At 35.0% G+C, this 19,494-nt stretch overlaps 1 protein-coding gene across 1 annotated transcript in view; it reads right to left on the bottom strand.

The window, feature by feature from the left end:
• The window catches only part of LOC142347933 (uncharacterized), a 181,061-nt gene that overhangs the window by 13,794 nt on the left and 147,773 nt on the right, over positions 1–19,494 (bottom strand). Inside the window, exons 82-117 of the mRNA XM_075399098.1 lie at positions 17,713–18,065; positions 17,410–17,550; positions 17,067–17,220; positions 16,164–16,522; positions 15,861–16,001; positions 15,520–15,673; positions 14,613–14,971; positions 14,311–14,451; positions 13,968–14,121; positions 13,059–13,417; positions 12,756–12,896; positions 12,413–12,566; positions 11,506–11,864; positions 11,203–11,343; positions 10,860–11,013; positions 9,952–10,310; positions 9,649–9,789; positions 9,306–9,459; positions 8,403–8,761; positions 8,100–8,240; positions 7,758–7,911; positions 6,852–7,210; positions 6,551–6,691; positions 6,209–6,362; positions 5,302–5,660; positions 4,999–5,139; positions 4,687–4,840; positions 3,779–4,137; positions 3,476–3,616; positions 3,133–3,286; positions 2,225–2,583; positions 1,922–2,062; positions 1,580–1,733; positions 673–1,031; positions 371–511; positions 26–179 (exon numbers count right to left, since the gene is read on the bottom strand). Of these exons, the coding sequence (XP_075255213.1) occupies positions 26–179; positions 371–511; positions 673–1,031; positions 1,580–1,733; positions 1,922–2,062; positions 2,225–2,583; positions 3,133–3,286; positions 3,476–3,616; positions 3,779–4,137; positions 4,687–4,840; positions 4,999–5,139; positions 5,302–5,660; positions 6,209–6,362; positions 6,551–6,691; positions 6,852–7,210; positions 7,758–7,911; positions 8,100–8,240; positions 8,403–8,761; positions 9,306–9,459; positions 9,649–9,789; positions 9,952–10,310; positions 10,860–11,013; positions 11,203–11,343; positions 11,506–11,864; positions 12,413–12,566; positions 12,756–12,896; positions 13,059–13,417; positions 13,968–14,121; positions 14,311–14,451; positions 14,613–14,971; positions 15,520–15,673; positions 15,861–16,001; positions 16,164–16,522; positions 17,067–17,220; positions 17,410–17,550; positions 17,713–18,065 (7,842 nt within the window). The remainder of the gene's footprint in view (positions 1–25; positions 180–370; positions 512–672; positions 1,032–1,579; positions 1,734–1,921; positions 2,063–2,224; positions 2,584–3,132; positions 3,287–3,475; positions 3,617–3,778; positions 4,138–4,686; positions 4,841–4,998; positions 5,140–5,301; positions 5,661–6,208; positions 6,363–6,550; positions 6,692–6,851; positions 7,211–7,757; positions 7,912–8,099; positions 8,241–8,402; positions 8,762–9,305; positions 9,460–9,648; positions 9,790–9,951; positions 10,311–10,859; positions 11,014–11,202; positions 11,344–11,505; positions 11,865–12,412; positions 12,567–12,755; positions 12,897–13,058; positions 13,418–13,967; positions 14,122–14,310; positions 14,452–14,612; positions 14,972–15,519; positions 15,674–15,860; positions 16,002–16,163; positions 16,523–17,066; positions 17,221–17,409; positions 17,551–17,712; positions 18,066–19,494) is intronic.

Below are 19,494 nucleotides of genomic sequence, written 5' to 3'. Positions count from 1 at the left end.
TAAAATTCCATTGGTTTGAACTTACTCCAACATTTGTGAGGAACGGCTACAATTATGATGAATTTATCTGCAGTTGCTTGTCCTCTTGGCACAATCTCGTCAACAGTTACAGTCAACTTTGAAATCCTAAATCTCCTTGAGTAATCAATGATCAGAGGAGCATCGCCTTTGTTGACAACCTGAATTCAGTAGTACAAATTAGTTTCATTAAAGGCTTGGTGGTACCATTGTACAAAGCTGCGATTGGTCTGAAAAAAGAATATTTTTCAATCTCAGTATAATTTAACAGTTCAACATTTCTTGTCAACTTTTTTTCACTGCTGCAAAATCGAGATAAATTAATCAATTTGCAAGCAAATGAAGAACTTACAATGTCTTTCAAGTCTCCGCCGTTGGGAATTCTGGGGGTCTTTATGTTCCCTTCAGTATCCTCGGCAGTGAAACTAAGTTTAACTGACTGGAAAGATCCTCTGACTTTAACTTCTAATCCAACAGTTGTGTAATTCTTTTCCTGAAACAATTAATGAATGTTAACATCTTTGATAAGGAAACAAGTGCCGTATATATTCAAGATCCAAGTTTTTACAATGTTAAATTCCTAGGCCCATAGGGACGTCTATGACAGATGGCTTCATTGGAATTGGAGTCTAGTGTTAAAACAAAAAAAATTACCTCGTCAAACAGATCTTCTACAATTGGTGTAGAGGCATCTTCTGTGATATTAAGTGGATTTCTGAGTCTTCCAATTCTTGTACTGTTTCCATACACACAAATGTGCTCCGGTGAGGATGTTGAGGTGCTTGTGGATGTAGATGTTGAAGTTGATGTGGAAGTTGTCGTAGACGTAGTTGTCGAAGTAGTTGTAGGGGTAGTCGTTGAGGTTGTTGTAGGCGTGGTGGTAGTTGTTGATGTTGATGTTGTTGTAGGGGTAGTGGTAGATGTTGAAGTTGTACTGGGCGTTGTTGTGCTGGTAGTTGTTGGTGTAGTTGTAGAGGTACTAGTTGTTGTCGGTGTTGTAGTTATCTTGGGCTCTTTAACAAAATTCACCTTTTATAATTTTATTGAAAGCCAAAAAGATTAGGGAGACGTTATTAATTAATTTTTGCAAAAGTCAGATGAAATCATTTTTGAACCTTTAAAAGCACCAAAATATTTTTACTGATTAATTTATGTCGCATGAACGTCTACAATAGCATCTTTAATCAAGATTTTGGAAGACATATATCGTTATGACTGTTAGCAGTCTCAAAATTATAAACACAAAGTTATCAATTCCAAGTTCCAACAAAAACTAACAAGGTTATACTGTACAAAACAGGTCTTCAATTGAGTGCCACAATTTGCTAATCTGAACATTTTCAACAACTTAGAAAACAAAAAAATGCACAGAAAGAAAATCAGAAGCATTGAAATTTCAAAAAAGACGCATGTTGTCTCTTTTATAAGGCCTTCTATCAATTAGATAAAACTTTTTTGAACGTTGAGAAAACTTTCTTTTCTGTTGGTCGCTGAACACTAACTGTTTGACAAATTTCAGAAAAAAACAAAAACAATTAAAATTCCATTGGTTTGAACTTACTCCAACATTTGTGAGGTACGGCTACAATTATGATGAATTTATCTGCAGTTGCTTGTCCCCTTGGCACAATCTCGTCAACGGTTACAGTCAACTTTGAAATCCTAAATCTTCTTGAGTAATCAATGATCAGAGGAGCATCGCCTTTGTTGACAACCTGAATTCAGTAGTACAAATTATTTTCATTAAAGGCTTGGTACCATTGTTTAAAGCTGCTATTTGGTAAAAAAACAGAACAAATTTCAATCTCAATATAATCTGCCAGTTCAACATTTCTTGATACTTTTTTCCACTGCTGCAAAATCGAGATAATTTTATAATTTTGCAAACAAATGAAGAGCTTACAATGTCTTTCAAGTCTCCGCCGTTGGGAATTCTGGGGGTCTTTATGTTCCCTTCAGTATCCTCGGCAGTGAAACTAAGTTTAACTGACTGGAAAGATCCTCTGACTTTAACTTCTAATCCAACAGTTGTGTAATTCTTTTCCTGAAACAATTAATGAATGTTAACATCTTTGATAAGGAAACAATGTTCCGTATATGTTCAAGATCCAAGTTTTTACAATGTTAAATTCCTAGGCCCATAGGGACGTCTATGACAGATGGCTTCATTGGAATTGGAGTCTAGTGGTAAAACAATAAAAATTACCTCGTCAAACAGATCTTCTACAATTGGTGTAGAGGCATCTTCTGTGATATTAAGTGGATTTCTGAGTCTTCCAATTCTTGTACTGTTTCCATACACACAAATGTGCTCAGGTGAGGATGTTGAGGTGCTTGTGGATGTAGATGTTGAAGTTGATGTGGAAGTTGTCGTCGACGTAGTTGTCGAAGTAGTTGTAGGGGTAGTCGTTGAGGTTGTTGTAGGCGTGGTGGTAGTTGTTGATGTTGATGTTGTTGTAGGGGTAGTGGTAGATGTTGAAGTTGTACTGGGCGTTGTTGTGCTGGTAGTTGTTGGTGTAGTTGTAGAGGTACTAGTTGTTGTCGGTGTTGTAGTTATCTTGGGCTCTTTAACAAAATTCACCTTTTATAATTTTATTGAAAGCCAAAAAGATTAGGGAGACGTTATTAATTAATTTTTGCAAAAGTCAGATGAAATCATTTTTCAACCTTTAAAAGCACCAAAATATTTTTACTGAGTAATTTATGTCGCATGAACGTCTACAATAGCATCTTTAATCAAGATTTTGGAAGACATATATCGGTATGACTGTTAGCAGTCTCAAAATTATAAAGACAAAGTTATCAATTCCAAGTTCCAACAAAAACTAACAAGGTTATACTGTACAAAACAGGTCTTCAATTGAGTGCCACAATTTGCTAATCTGAACATTTTCAACAACTTAGAAAACAAAAAAATGCACAGAAAGAAAATCAGAAGCATTGAAATTTCAAAAAAGACGCATGTTGTCTTTTTTATAAGGCCTTCTATCAATTAGATAAAACTTTTTTGAACGTTGAGAAAACTTTCTTTTCTGTTGGTCGCTGAACACTAACTGTTTGACAAATTTCAGAAAAAAAACAAAAACAATTAAAATTCCATTGGTTTGAACTTACTCCAACATTTGTGAGGTACGGCTACAATTATGATGAATTTATCTGCAGTTGCTTGTCCCCTTGGCACAATCTCGTCAACGGTTACAGTCAACTTTGAAATCCTAAATCTTCTTGAGTAATCAATGATCAGAGGAGCATCGCCTTTGTTGACAACCTGAATTCAGTAGTACAAATTATTTTCATTAAAGGCTTGGTACCATTGTACAAAGCTGCTATTTGGTAAAAAAAACAGAACAAATTTCAATCTCAATATAATCTGCCAGTTCAACATTTCTTGATACTTTTTTCCACTGCTGCAAAATCGAGATAATTTTATAATTTTGCAAACAAATGAAGAGCTTACAATGTCTTTCAAGTCTCCGCCGTTGGGAATTCTGGGGGTCTTTATGTTCCCTTCAGTATCCTCGGCAGTGAAACTAAGTTTAACTGACTGGAAAGATCCTCTGACTTTAACTTCTAATCCAACAGTTGTGTAATTCTTTTCCTGAAACAATTAATGAATGTTAACATCTTTGATAAGGAAACAATGTTCCGTATATGTTCAAGATCCAAGCTTTTACAATGTTAAATTCCTAGGCCCATAGGGACGTCTATGACAGATGGCTTCATTGGAATTGGAGTCTAGTGGTAAAACAATAAAAATTACCTCGTCAAACAGATCTTCTACAATTGGTGTAGAGGCATCTTCTGTGATATTAAGTGGATTTCTGAGTCTTCCAATTCTTGTACTGTTTCCATACACACAAATGTGCTCAGGTGAGGATGTTGAGGTGCTTGTGGATGTAGATGTTGAAGTTGATGTGGAAGTTGTCGTAGACGTAGTTGTCGAAGTAGTTGTAGGGGTAGTCGTTGAGGTTGTTGTAGGCGTGGTGGTAGTAGTTGATGTTGATGTTGTTGTAGGGGTAGTGGTAGATGTTGAAGTTGTACTGAGCGTTGTTGTGCTGGTAGTTGTTGGTGTAGTTGTAGAGGTACTAGTTGTTGTCGGTGTTGTAGTTATCTTGGGCTCTTTAACAAAATTCACCTTTTATAATTTTATTGAAAGCCAAAAAGATTAGTGAGACGTTATTAATTGATTTTTGCAAAAGTCAGATGAAATCAATTTTGAACCTTTAAAAGCACCAAAGTATTTTTACTGAGTAATTTATGTTGCATGAACCCCTACTATAGCATCTTTAATCAAGATTTCGGAAAACCTATATCGTTATGACTGTTAGCAATCTCAAATTATTAAGACAAAGTTATCAATTCCAGGTTCCAACAAAAACTAACAAGGTTGTACTGTACAAAACAGGTCTTCAATTGATTGCCACAATTTGCTAATCTGAACATTTTCAACAACTTAGAAAACAAAAAAATGCACAGAAGAAAAATCAGAAGCATTGAAATTTTAAAAAAAGACGCATGTTGTCTTTTTTATAAGGCCGTTTATAAATTAGTTTAAACTTTTTTGAACGCTGTGAAAACTTTCTTTTCTCTTGGTCGCTGAACACTAACTATATGACAAATTTCAGAAAAAAAACGAAAACAATTAAAGTTCCATTGGTTTGAACTTACTCCAACATTTGTGAGGAACGGCTACAATTATGATGAATTTATCTGCAGTTGCTTGTCCCCTTGGCACAATCTCGTCAACAGTTACAGTCAACTTTGAAATCCTAAATCTTCTTGAGTAATCAATGATCAGAGGAGCATCGCCTTTGTTGACAACCTGAATTCAGTAAAACAAATTATTTTCATTAAAGGCTTGGTACCATTGTACAAAGCTGCTATTTGGTAAAAACTCAAAATAAATTTCAATCTCAATATAATCTGCCAGCTGCAAAATCGAGATAATTTTATAATTTTGCAAACAAATGAAGAGCTTACAATGTCTTTCAAGTCTCCGCCGTTGGGAATTCTGGGGGTCTTTATGTTCCCTTCAGTATCCTCGGCAGTGAAACTAAGTTTAACTGACTGGAAAGATCCTCTGACTTTAACTTCTAATCCAACAGTTGTGTAATTCTTTTCCTGAAACAATTAATGAATGTTAACATCTTTGATAAGGAAACAATGTTCCGTATATGTTCAAGATCCAAGTTTTTACAATGTTAAATTCCTAGGCCCATAGGGACGTCTATGACAGATGGCTTCATTGGAATTGGAGTCTAGTGGTAAAACAATAAAAATTACCTCGTCAAACAGATCTTCTACAATTGGTGTAGAGGCATCTTCTGTGATATTAAGTGGATTTCTGAGTCTTCCAATTCTTGTACTGTTTCCATACACACAAATGTGCTCAGGTGAGGATGTTGAGGTGCTTGTGGATGTAGATGTTGAAGTTGATGTGGAAGTTGTCGTCGACGTAGTTGTCGAAGTAGTTGTAGGGGTAGTCGTTGAGGTTGTTGTAGGCGTGGTGGTAGTTGTTGATGTTGATGTTGTTGTAGGGGTAGTGGTAGATGTTGAAGTTGTACTGGGCGTTGTTGTGCTGGTAGTTGTTGGTGTAGTTGTAGAGGTACTAGTTGTTGTCGGTGTTGTAGTTATCTTGGGCTCTTTAACAAAATTCACCTTTTATAATTTTATTGAAAGCCAAAAAGATTAGTGAGACGTTATTAATTGATTTTTGCAAAAGTCAGATGAAATCAATTTTGAACCTTTAAAAGCACCAAAGTATTTTTACTGAGTAATTTATGTTGCATGAACCCCTACTATAGCATCTTTAATCAAGATTTCGGAAAACCTATATCGTTATGACTGTTAGCAATCTCAAATTATTAAGACAAAGTTATCAATTCCAGGTTCCAACAAAAACTAACAAGGTTGTACTGTACAAAACAGGTCTTCAATTGATTGCCACAATTTGCTAATCTGAACATTTTCAACAACTTAGAAAACAAAAAAATGCACAGAAGAAAAATCAGAAGCATTGAAATTTTAAAAAAAGACGCATGTTGTCTTTTTTATAAGGCCGTTTATAAATTAGTTTAAACTTTTTTGAACGCTGTGAAAACTTTCTTTTCTCTTGGTCGCTGAACACTAACTATATGACAAATTTCAGAAAAAAACAAAAACAATTAAAGTTCCATTGGTTTGAACTTACTCCAACATTTGTGAGGAACGGCTACAATTATGATGAATTTATCTGCAGTTGCTTGTCCCCTTGGCACAATCTCGTCAACAGTTACAGTCAACTTTGAAATCCTAAATCTTCTTGAGTAATCAATGATCAGAGGAGCATCGCCTTTGTTGACAACCTGAATTCAGTAAAACAAATTATTTTCATTAAAGGCTTGGTACCATTGTACAAAGCTGCTATTTGGTAAAAACTCAAAAGAAATTTCAATCTCAATATAATCTGCCAGTTGAACATTTCTTGATACTTTTTTCCACTGCTGAAAAATCGAGATAATTTTAAAAATTTGCAAGCAAATGAAGAACTTACAATGTCTTTCAAGTCTCCGCCATTGGGAATTCTGGGGGTCTTTATGTTTCCTTCAGTATCCTCGGCAGTGAAACTAAGTTTAACTGACTGGAAAGATCCTCTGACTTTAACTTCTAATCCAACAGTTGTGTAATTCTTTTCCTGAAACAATTAATGAATGTTAACATCTTTGATAAGGAAACAAGTTCCGTATATATTCAAGATCCAAGTTTTTACAATGTTAAATTCCTAGGCCCATAGGGACGTCTATGACAGATGGCTTCATTGGAATTGGAGTCTAGTGTTAAAACAAAAAAAATACCTCGTCAAACAGATCTTCTACAATTGGTGTAGAGGCATCTTCTGTGATATTAAGTGGATTTCTGAGTCTTCCAATTCTTGTACTGTTTCCATACACACAAATGTGCTCCGGTGAGGATGTTGAGGTGCTTGTGGATGTAGATGTTGAAGTTGATGTGGAAGTTGTCGTAGACGTAGTTGTCGAAGTAGTTGTAGGGGTAGTCATTGAGGTTGTTGTAGGCGTGGTGGTAGTTGTTGATGTTGATGTTGTTGTAGGGGTAGTGGTAGATGTTGAAGTTGTACTGGGCGTTGTTGTGCTGGTGGTTGTTGGTGTAGTTGTAGAGGTACTAGTTGTTGTCGGTGTTGTAGTTATCTTGGGCTCTTTAACAAAATTCACCTTTTATAATTTTATTGAAAGCCATAAAGATTAGTGAGAGGTTATTAATTGATTTTTGCAAAAGTCAGATGAAATCAATTTTGAACCTTTAAAAGCACCAAAGTATTTTTACTGAGTAATTTATGTTGCATGAACCCCTACTATAGCATCTTTAATCAAGATTTCGGAAAACCTATATCGTTATGACTGTTAGCAACCTCAAATTATTAAGACAAAGTTATCAATTCCAAGTTCCAACAAAAACTAACAAGGTTGTACTGTACAAAACAGGTCTTCAATTGATTGCCACAATTTGCTAATCAGAACATTTTCAACAACTTAGAAAACAAAAAAATGCACAGAAGAAAAATCAGAAGCATTGAAATTTTAAAAAAGACGCATGTTGTCTTATTTATAAGGCCTTCTATCAATTAGATAAAACTTTTTTGAACGCTGAGAAAACTTTCTTTTCTGTTGTTCGCTGAACACTCACTATTTGACAAATTTCAGAAAAAAACAAAAACAATTAAAATTTCATTGGTTTGAACTTACTCCAACATTTGTGAGGAACGGCTACAATTATGATGAATTTATCTGCAGTTGCTTGTCCCCTTGGCACAATCTCGTCAACAGTTACAGTCAACTTTGAAATCCTAAATCTCCTTGAGTAATCAATGATCAGAGGAGCATCGCCTTTGTTGACAACCTGAATTCAGTAATACAAATTATTTTCATTAAAGGCTTGGTACCATTGTACAAAGCTGCTATTTGGTAAAAAAATAAAATAAATTTCAATCTCAATATAATCTGCCAGTTCAACATTTCTTGATACTTTTTTCCACCGCTGCAAAATCGAGATAATTTTATAAATTTGCAAACAAATGAAGAACTTACAATGTCTTTCAAGTCTCCGCCGTTGGGAATTCTGGGGGTCTTTATGTTTCCTTCAGTATCCTCGGCAGTGAAACTAAGTTTAACTGACTGGAAAGATCCTCTGACTTTAACTTCTAATCCAACAGTTGTGTAATTCTTTTCCTGAAACAATTAATGAATGTTAGCATCTTTGATCAGGAAACAAGTTCCGTATATATTCAAGATTCGAAGTTTTTACAAAGTTGAATTCCTAGGCCCATAGGGACGTCTATGACAGATGGCTTCATTGGAATTGGAGTCTAGTGGTAAAACAATAAAAATTACCTCGTCAAACAGATCTTCAACAATTGGTGTAGAGGCATCTTCTGTGGTATTAAGTGGATTTCTGAGTCTTCCAATTCTTGTACTGTTTCCATACACACAAATGTGCTCAGGTGAGGATGTTGAGGTGCTTGTGGATGTAGATGTTGAAGTTGATGTGGAAGTTGTCGTCGACGTAGTTGTCGAAGTAGTTGTAGGGGTAGTCGTTGAGGTTGTTGTAGGCGTGGTGGTAGTTGTTGATGTTGATGTTGTTGTAGGGGTAGTGGTAGATGTTGAAGTTGTACTGGGCGTTGTTGTGCTGGTAGTTGTTGGTGTAGTTGTAGAGGTACTAGTTGTTGTCGGTGTTGTAGTTATCTTGGGCTCTTTAACAAAATTCACCTTTTATAATTTTATTGAAAGCCAAAAAGATTAGTGAGACGTTATTAATTTTTGCAAAAGTCAGATGAAATCAATTTTGAACCTTTAAAAACACCAAAACATTTTTACTGAGAAATTTATGTCGCATGAACGTCTACTATAGCATCTTTATTCAAGATTTTGGAAAACCTATATCGTTATGACTGTTAGCAGTCTCAAAATTATAAAGACAAAGTTATCAATTCCAAGTTCCAACAAAAACTAACAAGATTGTACTGTACAAAACAGGTCTTCAATTGAGTGCCACAATTTGCTAATCTGAACATTTTCAACAACTTAGAAAACAAAAAAATGCACAGAAGAAAAATCAGAAGCATTGAAATTTTAAAAAAGACGCATGTTGTCTTTTTTATAAGGCCTTCTATCAATTAGATAAAACTTTTTTGAACGTTGAGAAAACTTTCTTTTCTGTTGGTCGCTGAACACTAACTGTTTGACAAATTTCAGAAAAAAACAAAAACAATTAAAATTCCATTGGTTTGAACTTACTCCAACATTTGTGAGGTACGGCTACAATTATGATGAATTTATCTGCAGTTGCTTGTCCCCTTGGCACAATCTCGTCAACGGTTACAGTCAACTTTGAAATCCTAAATCTTCTTGAGTAATCAATGATCAGAGGAGCATCGCCTTTGTTGACAACCTGAATTCAGTAGTACAAATTATTTTCATTAAAGGCTTGGTACCATTGTACAAAGCTGCTATTTGGTAAAAAAAACAGAACAAATTTCAATCTCAATATAATCTGCCAGTTCAACATTTCTTGATACTTTTTTCCACTGCTGCAAAATCGAGATAATTTTATAATTTTGCAAACAAATGAAGAGCTTACAATGTCTTTCAAGTCTCCGCCGTTGGGAATTCTGGGGGTCTTTATGTTCCCTTCAGTATCCTCGGCAGTGAAACTAAGTTTAACTGACTGGAAAGATCCTCTGACTTTAACTTCTAATCCAACAGTTGTGTAATTCTTTTCCTGAAACAATTAATGAATGTTAACATCTTTGATAAGGAAACAATGTTCCGTATATGTTCAAGATCCAAGCTTTTACAATGTTAAATTCCTAGGCCCATAGGGACGTCTATGACAGATGGCTTCATTGGAATTGGAGTCTAGTGGTAAAACAATAAAAATTACCTCGTCAAACAGATCTTCTACAATTGGTGTAGAGGCATCTTCTGTGATATCAAGTGGATTTCTGAGTCTTCCGATTCTTGTACTGTTTCCATACACACAAATGTGCTCAGATGAGGATGTTGAGGTGCTTGTGGATGTAGATGTTGAAGTTGATGTGGAAGTTGTCGTAGACGTAGTTGTCGAAGTAGTTGTAGGGGTAGTCGTTGAGGTTGTTGTAGGCGTGGTGGTAGTAGTTGAAGTTGATGTTGTTGTAGGGGTAGTGGTAGACGTTGAAGTTGTAGTGGGCGTTGTTGTGCTGGTAGTTGTTGGTGTAGTTGTAGAGGTACTAGTTGTTGTCGGTGTTGTAGTTATCTTCGGCTCTTTAACAAAATTTATTTTTCATAATTTTTTCAAAAGCCAAAAATATTAGAGAGACGTTATTAAATAACTTTTGTAAAAGTCAGATGAAATTAATTTTGAACTTTCAAGAGAACCAAAGAATTTTTACTGAGTAATTGATGTTGTATGAACGCCTACTATAGGATTTTCAATCAAGACCTTGGAAAACCTATCTCGTTTTGACTGTTGGCAGTCTCAAGATTGTAAAGACAAAGTTATCAATTCCAAGTTCCAACAAAAACTAACAAAGTTATACTGTAAAAAACAGGTCTTCAATTGAGTGTCACAATTTGCTAATTTGAACATTTTCAACAACTTAGAAAACAAAAAAAATGCACAGAAGAAAAATCAGAAGCATTGAAATTTTAAAAAAGACGCATGTTGTCTTTTTTATAAGGCTTTCTATCAATAAGTTAAAACTTTTTTGAACGCTGTGAAAACTTTCTTTTCTGTTGGTCGCTGAACACTAACTATTTGACAAATTTCGGAAAATATCAAAAACAATTAAAATTCCATTGGTTTGAACTTACTCCAACATTTGTGAGGAACGGCTACAATTATGATGAATTTATCTGCAGTTGCTTGTCCCCTTGGCACAATCTCGTCAACAGTTACAGTCAACTTTGAAATCCTAAATCTCCTTGAGTAATCAATGATCAGAGGAGCATCGCCTTTGTTGACAACCTGAATTCAACAGTACAAATTATTTTCAATAAAGATTTGGCACCATTGTACAAAGCTGCGATTTGGTCCGAAAAACAAGAATACTTTCCAATCTCAGTACAATCTGCCAGATCAATATTTCTTGAGATTATTTCTACTGCTGCAAAATCGAGATAAATTTATCAATTCGCAAACAAATGAAAGACTTACAATGTCTTTCAAGTCTCCGCCGTTGGGAATTCTGGGGGTCTTTATGTTTCCTTCAGTATCCTCGGCAGTAAAACTAAGTTTAACTGACTGGAAAGATCCTCTGACTTTAACTTCTAAACCAACAGTTGTGTAATTCTTTTCCTGAAACAATTAATGAATGTTAACATCTTTGATAAGGAAACAAGTTCCGTATATATTCAAGATCCAAAGTTTTTACAATGTTAAATTCTTAGGCCCATAGGGACGTCTATGACAGATGGCTTCATTGGAATTGGAGTCTAGTGTTAAAACTATAAAAATTACCTCGTCAAACAGATCTTCTACAATTGGTGTAGAGGCATCTTCTGTGATATTAAGTGGATTTCTGAGTCTTCCGATTCTTGTACTGTTTCCATACACACAAATGTGCTCAGATGAGGATGTTGAGATGCTTGTGGATGTAGATGTTGAAGTTGATGTGGAAGTTGTCGTCGACGTAGTTGTCGAAGTAGTTGTAGGGGTAGTCGTTGAGGTTGTTGTAGGCGTTGTGGTAGTTGTTGATGTTGATGTTGTTGTAGGGGTAGTTGTAGAGGTTGAAGTTGTAGTGGGCGTTGTTGTGCTGGTAGTTGTTGGTGTAGTTGTAGAGGTACTAGTTGTTGTCGGTGTTGTAGTTATCTTGGGCTCTTTAACAAAATTCACCTTTTATAATTTTTTTGAAAGCCAAAAAGATTAGTGAGACGTTATTAATTGATTTTTGCAAACGTCAGATGAAATCAATTTTGAACCTTTAAAAGCACCAAAGTATTTTTACTGAGTAATTTATGTTGCATGAACCCCTACTATAGCATCTTTAATCAAGATTTCGGAAAATCTATATCGTTACGACTGTTAGCAATCTCAAATTAAAAAGACAAAGTTATCAATTCCAAGTTCCAACAAAAACTAACAAGGTTATACTGTACAAAACAGGTCTTCAATTGAGTGCCACAATTTGATAATCTGAACATTTTCAACAACTTAGAAAACAAAAAGAATGCATAGAAGGAAAATCAGAAGCATTGAAATTTTAAAAAAGACGCATGTTGTCTTTTTTATAAGGCCTTCTATCAATTAGATAAAACTTTTTTGAACGCTGAGAAAAGTTTCTTTTCTGTTGGTCGCTGAACATTAACTATTTGACAAATTTCGGAAAATATCAAAAACAATTAAAATTCCATTGGTTTGAACTTACTCCAACATTTGTGAGGAACGGCTACAATTATGATGAATTTATCTGCAGTTGCTTGTCCCCTTGGCACAATCTCGTCAACAGTTACAGTCAACTTTGAAATCCTAAATCTCCTTGAGTAATCAATGATCAGAGGAGCATCGCCTTTGTTGACAACCTGAATTCAACAGTACAAATTATTTTCAATAAAGATTTGGCACCATTGTACAAAGCTGCGATTTGGTCCGAAAAACTAGAATACTTTCCAATCTCAGTACAATCTGCCAGTTCAATATTTCTTGAGATTATTTCTACTGCTGCAAAATCGAGATAAATTTATCAATTCGCAAACAAATGAAAGACTTACAATGTCTTTCAAGTCTCCGCCGTTGAGAATTCTGGGGGTCTTTATGTTTCCTTCAGTATCCTCGGCAGTAAAACTAAGTTTAACTGACTGGAAAGATCCTCTGACTTTAACTTCTAAACCAACAGTTGTGTAATTCTTTTCCTGAAACAATTAATGAATGTTAACATCTTTGATAAGGAAACAAGTTCCGTATATATTCAAGATCCAAAGTTTTTACAATGTTAAATTCTTAGGCCCATAGGGACGTCTATGACAGATGGCTTCATTGGAATTGGAGTCTAGTGTTAAAACTATAAAAATTACCTCGTCAAACAGATCTTCTACAATTGGTGTAGAGGCATCTTCTGTGATATTAAGTGGATTTCTGAGTCTTCCGATTCTTGTACTGTTTCCATACACACAAATGTGCTCAGATGAGGATGTTGAGGTGCTTGTGGATGTAGATGTTGAAGTTGATGTGGAAGTTGTCGTCGACGTAGTTGTCGAAGTAGTTGTAGGGGTAGTCGTTGAGGTTGTTGTAGGCGTTGTGGTAGTTGTTGATGTTGATGTTGTTGTAGGGGTAGTTGTAGAGGTTGAAGTTGTAGTGGGCGTTGTTGTGCTGGTAGTTGTTGGTGTAGTTGTAGAGGTACTAGTTGTTGTCGGTGTTGTAGTTATCTTGGGCTCTTTAACAAAATTCACCTTTTATAATTTTTTTGAAAGCCAAAAAGATTAGTGAGACGTTATTAATTGATTTTTGCAAAAGTCAGATGAAATCAATTTTGAACCTTTAAAAGCACGAAAGTATTTTTACTGAGTAATTTATGTTGCATGAACCCCTACTATAGCATCTTTAATCAAGATTTCGGAAAATCTATATCGTTACGACTGTTAGCAATCTCAAATTAAAAAGACAAAGTTATCAATTCCAAGTTCCAACAAAAACTAACAAGCTTATACTGTACAAAACAGGTCTTCAATTGAGTGAAAAAATTTGATAATCTGAACATTTTCAACAACTTAGAAAACAAAAAAAAAATGCATAGAAGGAAAATCAGAAGCATTGAAATTTTAAAAAAGACGCATGTTGTCTTTTTTATAAGGCCTTCTATCAATTAGATAAAACTTTTTTGAACGCTGAGAAAAGTTTCTTTTCTGTTGGTCGCTGAACATTAACTATTTGACAAATTTCGGAAAATATCAAAAACAATTAAAATTCCATTGGTTTGAACTTACTCCAACATTTGTGAGGAACGGCTACAATTATGATGAATTTATCTGCAGTTGCTTGTCCCCTTGGCACAATCTCGTCAACAGTTACAGTCAACTTTGAAATCCTAAATCTCCTTGAGTAATCAATGATCAGAGGAGCATCGCCTTTGTTGACAACCTGAATTCAACAGTACAAATTATTTTCAATAAAGGTTTGGCACCATTGTACAAAGCTGCGATTTGGTCCGAAAAACTAGAATACTTTCCAATCTCAGTTTAATCTGCCAGTTCAATATTTCTTGAGATTATTTCTACTGCTGCAAAATCGAGATAAATTTATCAATTCGCAAACAAATGAAGGACTTACAATGTCTTTCAAGTCTCCGCCGTTGGGAATTCTGGGGGTCTTTATGTTTCCTTCAGTATCCTCGGCAGTAAAACTAAGTTTAACTGACTGGAAAGATCCTCTGACTTTAACTTCTAAACCAACAGTTGTGTAATTCTTTTCCTGAAACAATTAATGAATGTTAACATCTTTGATAAGGAAAAAAGTTCCGTATATATTCAAGATCCAAGTTTTTACAATGTTAAATTCCTAGGCCCATAGGGACGTCTATGACAGATGTCTTCATTGGAATTGGAGTCTAGTGTTAAAACAATAAAAATTACCTCGTCAAACAGATCTTCTACAATTGGTGTAGAGGCATCTTCTGTGATATTAAGTGGATTTCTGAGTCTTCCGATTCTTGTACTGTTTCCATACACACAAATGTGCTCAGATGAGGATGTTGAGGTGCTTGTGGATGTAGATGTTGAAGTTGATGTGGAAGTTGTCGTCGACGTAGTTGTCGAAGTAGTTGTAGGGGTAGTCGTTGAGGTTGTTGTAGGCGTTGTGGTAGTTGTTGATGTTGATGTTGTTGTAGGGGTAGTTGTAGAGGTTGAAGTTGTAGTGGGCGTTGTTGTGCTGGTAGTTGTTGGTGTAGTTGTAGAGGTACTAGTTGTTGTCGGTGTTGTAGTTATCTTGGGCTCTTTAACAAAATTCATCTTATATAATTTTTTTGAAAGCCAGAAAGATTAGTGAGACGTTATTAATTGATTTTTGCAAAAGTCAGATGAAATCAATTTTGAACCTTTAAAAGCACCAAAGTATTTTTACTGAGTAATTTATGTTGCATGAACCCCTACTATAGCATCTTTAATCAAGATTTTGGAAAATCTATATCGTTACGACTGTTAGCAATCTCAAATTAAAAAGACAAAGTTATCAATTCCAAGTTCCAACAAAAACTAACAAGGTTATACTGTACAAAACAGGTCTTCAATTGAGTGCCACAATTTAATAATCTGAACATTTTCAACAACTTAGAAAACAAAAAAAATGCATAGAAGGAAAATCAGAAGCATTGAAATTTTAAAAAAGACGCATGTTGTCTTTTTTATAAGGCCTTCAATCAATTAGATAAAACTTTTTTGAACGCTGAGAAAAGTTTCTTTTCTGTTGGTCGCTGAACATTAACTATTTGACAAATTTCGGAAAAAATCAAAAACAATTAAAATTCCATTGGTTTGAACTTACTCCAACATTTGTGAGGAACGGCTACAATTATGATGAATTTATCTGCAGTTGCTTGTCCCCTTGGCACAATCTCGTCAACAGTTACAGTCAACTTTGAAATTCTAAATCTCCTTGAGTAATCAATGATCAGAGGAGCATCGCCTTTGTTGACAACCTGAATTCAGTAGTACACATTATTTTCATTAAAGGCTTGGTACCATTGTACAAAGCTGCTATTTGGTAAAAAACAGAATAAATTTCAATCTCAATATAATCTGCCAGTTCAACATTTCTTGATACTTTTTTCCACTGCTGCAAAATCGAGATAATTTTATAAATTTGCAAAGAAATGAAGAACTTACAATGTCTTTCAAGTCTCCGCCGTTGGGAATTCTGGGGGTCTTTATGTTTCCTTCAGTATCCTCGGCAGTGAAACTAAGTTTAACTGACTGGAAAGATCCTCTGACTTTAACTTCTAATCCAACAGTTGTGTAATTCTTTTCCTGAAGCAATTAATGAATGTTAACATTTTTGATAAGGAAACAAGTTCCGTATATATTCAAGAACCGAAGTTTTTACAATGTTAAACTCCTAGACCCATAGGGACGTCTATGACAGATGGCTTCATTGGAATTGGAGTCTGATGGTAAAACAATAAAAATTACCTCGTCAAACAGATCTTCTACAATTGGTGTAGAGGCATCTTCTGTGACATTAAGTGGATTTCTGAGTCTTCCAATTCTTGTACTGTTTCCATACACACAAATGTGTTCAGGTGAGGATGTTGAGGTGCTTGTGGATGTAGATGTTGAAGTTGATGTGGAAGTTGTCGTCGACGTAGTTGTCGAAGTAGTTGTAGGGGTCGTCGTTGAGGTTGTTGTAGGCGTGGTGGTAGTGGTTGATGTTGATGTTGTTGTAGGGGTAGTGGTAGACGTTGAAGTTGTAGTGGGCGTTGTTGTGCTGGTAGTTGTTGGTGTAGTTGTAGAGGTACTAGTTGTTGTCGGTGTTGTAGTTATCTTGGGCTCTTTAACAAAATTCACCTTTTATAATTTTTTTGAAAGCCAAAAAGAATAGTGAGACGTTATTAATTAATTTTTGCAAAAGTCAGATGAAATCAATTTTGAACCTTTAAAAGCACCAAAGTATTTTTACTGAGTAATTTATGTCGCATGAACGACTACTATAGCATCTTTAATCAAGCTTTTGGAAAACCTATATCGTTATGACTGTTAGTAGTCTCAAAATTATAAAGACAAAGTTATCAATTCCAAGTTCCAACAAACACTAACAAGGTTGTACTGTACAAAACAGGTCTTTAATTGAGTGCCCCAATTTGCTAATCTGAACATTTTCAACAACTTAGAAAACAAAAAAATGCACAGAAGAAAAATCAGAAGCATTGAAATTTTAAAAAAGACGCATGCTGTATTTTTTATAAGGCCTTCTATCAATTAGATAAAACTTTTTTGAACGCTGAGAAAACTTTCTTTTCTGTTGTTCGCTGAACACTATTTGACAAATTTCAGAAAAAAACAAAAACAATTAAAATTCCATTGGTTTGAACTTACTCCAACATTTGTGAGGAACGGCTACAATTATGATGAATTTATCTGCAGTTGCTTGTCCCCTTGGCACAATCTCGTCAACAGTTACAGTCAACTTTGAAATCCTAAATCTCCTTGAGTAATCAATGATCAGAGGAGCATCGCCTTTGTTGACAACCTGAATTCAACAGTACAAATTATTTTCAATAAAGGTTTGGCACCATTGTACAAAGCTGCGATTTGGTCCGAAAAACTAGAATACTTTCCAATCTCAGTTTAATCTGCCAGTTCAATATTTCTTGAGATTATTTCTACTGCTGCAAAATCGAGATAAATTTATCAATTCGCAAACAAATGAAGGACTTACAATGTCTTTCAAGTCGCCGCCGTTGGGAATTCTGGGGGTCTTTATGTTTCCTTCAGTATCCTCGGCAGTGAAACTAAGTTTAACTGACTGGAAAGATCCTCTGACTTTAACTTCTAATCCAACAGTTGTGTAATTCTTTTCCTGAAACAAATAATGAATGTTAACATTTTTGATAAGGAAACAAGTTCCGTATATATTCAAGATCCGAAGTTTTTACATTGTTAAATTCTTAGGCCCATAGGGACGTCTATGACAGATGGCTTCACTGGAATTGGAGTCTGGTGGTAAAACAATAAAAATTACCTCGTCAAACAGATCTTCTACAATTGGTGTAGAGGCATCTTCTGTGATATTAAGTGGATTTCTGAGTCTTCCAATTCTTGTACTGTTTCCATACACACATATGTGCTCAGGTGAGGATGTTGAGGTGCTTGTGGATGTAGATGTTGAAGTTGATGTGGAAGTTGTCGTAGACGTAGTTGTCGAAGTAGTTGTAGGGGTAGTCGTTGAGGTTGTTGTAGGCGTTGTGGTAGTTGTTGATGTTGTTGTAGGGGTAGTTGTAGAGGTTGAAGTTGTAGTGGGCGTTGTTGTGCTGGTAGTTGTTGGTGTATTTGTAGAGGTACTAGTTGTTGTCGGTGTTGTAGTTATTTTGGGCTCTTTAACAAAATTCACCTTTTATAATTTTTTTGAAAGCCAAAAAGATTAGTGAGACGTTATTAATTGATTTTTGCAAAAGTCAGATGAAAACAATTTTGAACCTTCAAAAGCACCAAAGTATTTTTACTAAGTAGTTAATGTTGCATGAACTCCTAGATTAGCTTCAATTAGGGCTCTTCAATTAGAGCTCCTCAATTAGGATTTTGGAAAAACTATCGCATCATGATTGTTAGAAGTCACAAAATTACAAAGACAAAGTTGTCAATTCCAAAAAAACCCCAAATTTACATGGTACAAAACAGGACTCTAATTGAATGCCAATTTTTGCTATTCTGAAGTTTTGCAACAACTTAGAAAACGAAAAATTGCATAGATGGAAAAAAGACGAATTGTCGGCGTTGTTGTTGTCTTGGGCTCTATAGCAATAGAAAAGTTCCTTAAAACATATTGAAGCAAAATGAAAAAAATTGGCTTTCAATGGCGCTTTTCAATGATCAGAAAAGCTCTGGTTTTCAGTTTAGTGCCGTTTTAGACTCTCAAAAAAACCCAAACACTTATTTTTTTCTATATAAAGCCGATTTTAATCTGAAGAAAAAGCAAAATCGTGCCGGAACTTGAATGCTTATGGCCATCGTTTATTGCGCAGATGAACCGCTCAATATGAAACAACAAGAAACACCAGAACAAAAAAAGTTGGAATAATTAAAGAAAGTTAAATAGCTCCCCTAAACTCTGAAAGTATGGTACCTATAAATCACTTACTAAATGAAGCTAATTGTATATATTTGCTTTTTAGCTTAACATCTCTCTTTATAACCGGTTAATAAAACCGCCTCTTTTCTTTACAGGACTTGAGTATTTCAGGAAAACTACTGAATAGAAATCACTAAGATGAAAAAGATTACTCAGTTACCTATTAACCATTTACATTGACAATTTAGTGATATGCAGAGCTCTGGCTTTGAATTTAGTTCTGGCTTAAAAAAATTGTTTTTCTGCGCTAACGAGCCATAAGAAAATATGAACCAAAAAAAACAGAACAAAATATCTTTGAAAAAATTAAATAGCTCTGCTCCCCTAACGTTTTATAATATGTAAATGTCTTATAGTTGAAGTTCACCGTGTGTACTTGCTTTTAACATAAACTTATTTCATTACAAGTTGTAAATAAATCAACTGTGTCTCTTTCCGCGTTCTCGATTATTACATGATTTTATGGTCCGGGTTACAAAGTTGATAACGATCATGGTAATAACGGGCCATTTATGAATATCAAAATGAAAAATAAATTATCCGACCAGGAAAAAGGGCTTACATATCATAAATTCAAGGTAGGCCAAAAAAGTCCGCCCAGAGATAAAGCGTGATTGTTCCGTAAATGTGATTATTAGTCGAAACATCTCTAGTTCGTCCAAGCAAAAAAAGGCC

The sequence above is a fragment of the Convolutriloba macropyga genome, chromosome 10 (assembly GCF_964194025.1).
Source record: "Convolutriloba macropyga chromosome 10, txConMacr16.3, whole genome shotgun sequence".
NCBI classification, from domain to species: domain Eukaryota; kingdom Metazoa; phylum Xenacoelomorpha; order Acoela; family Convolutidae; genus Convolutriloba; species Convolutriloba macropyga.
This window is presented reverse-complemented; position numbering and strand designations above follow the sequence as displayed.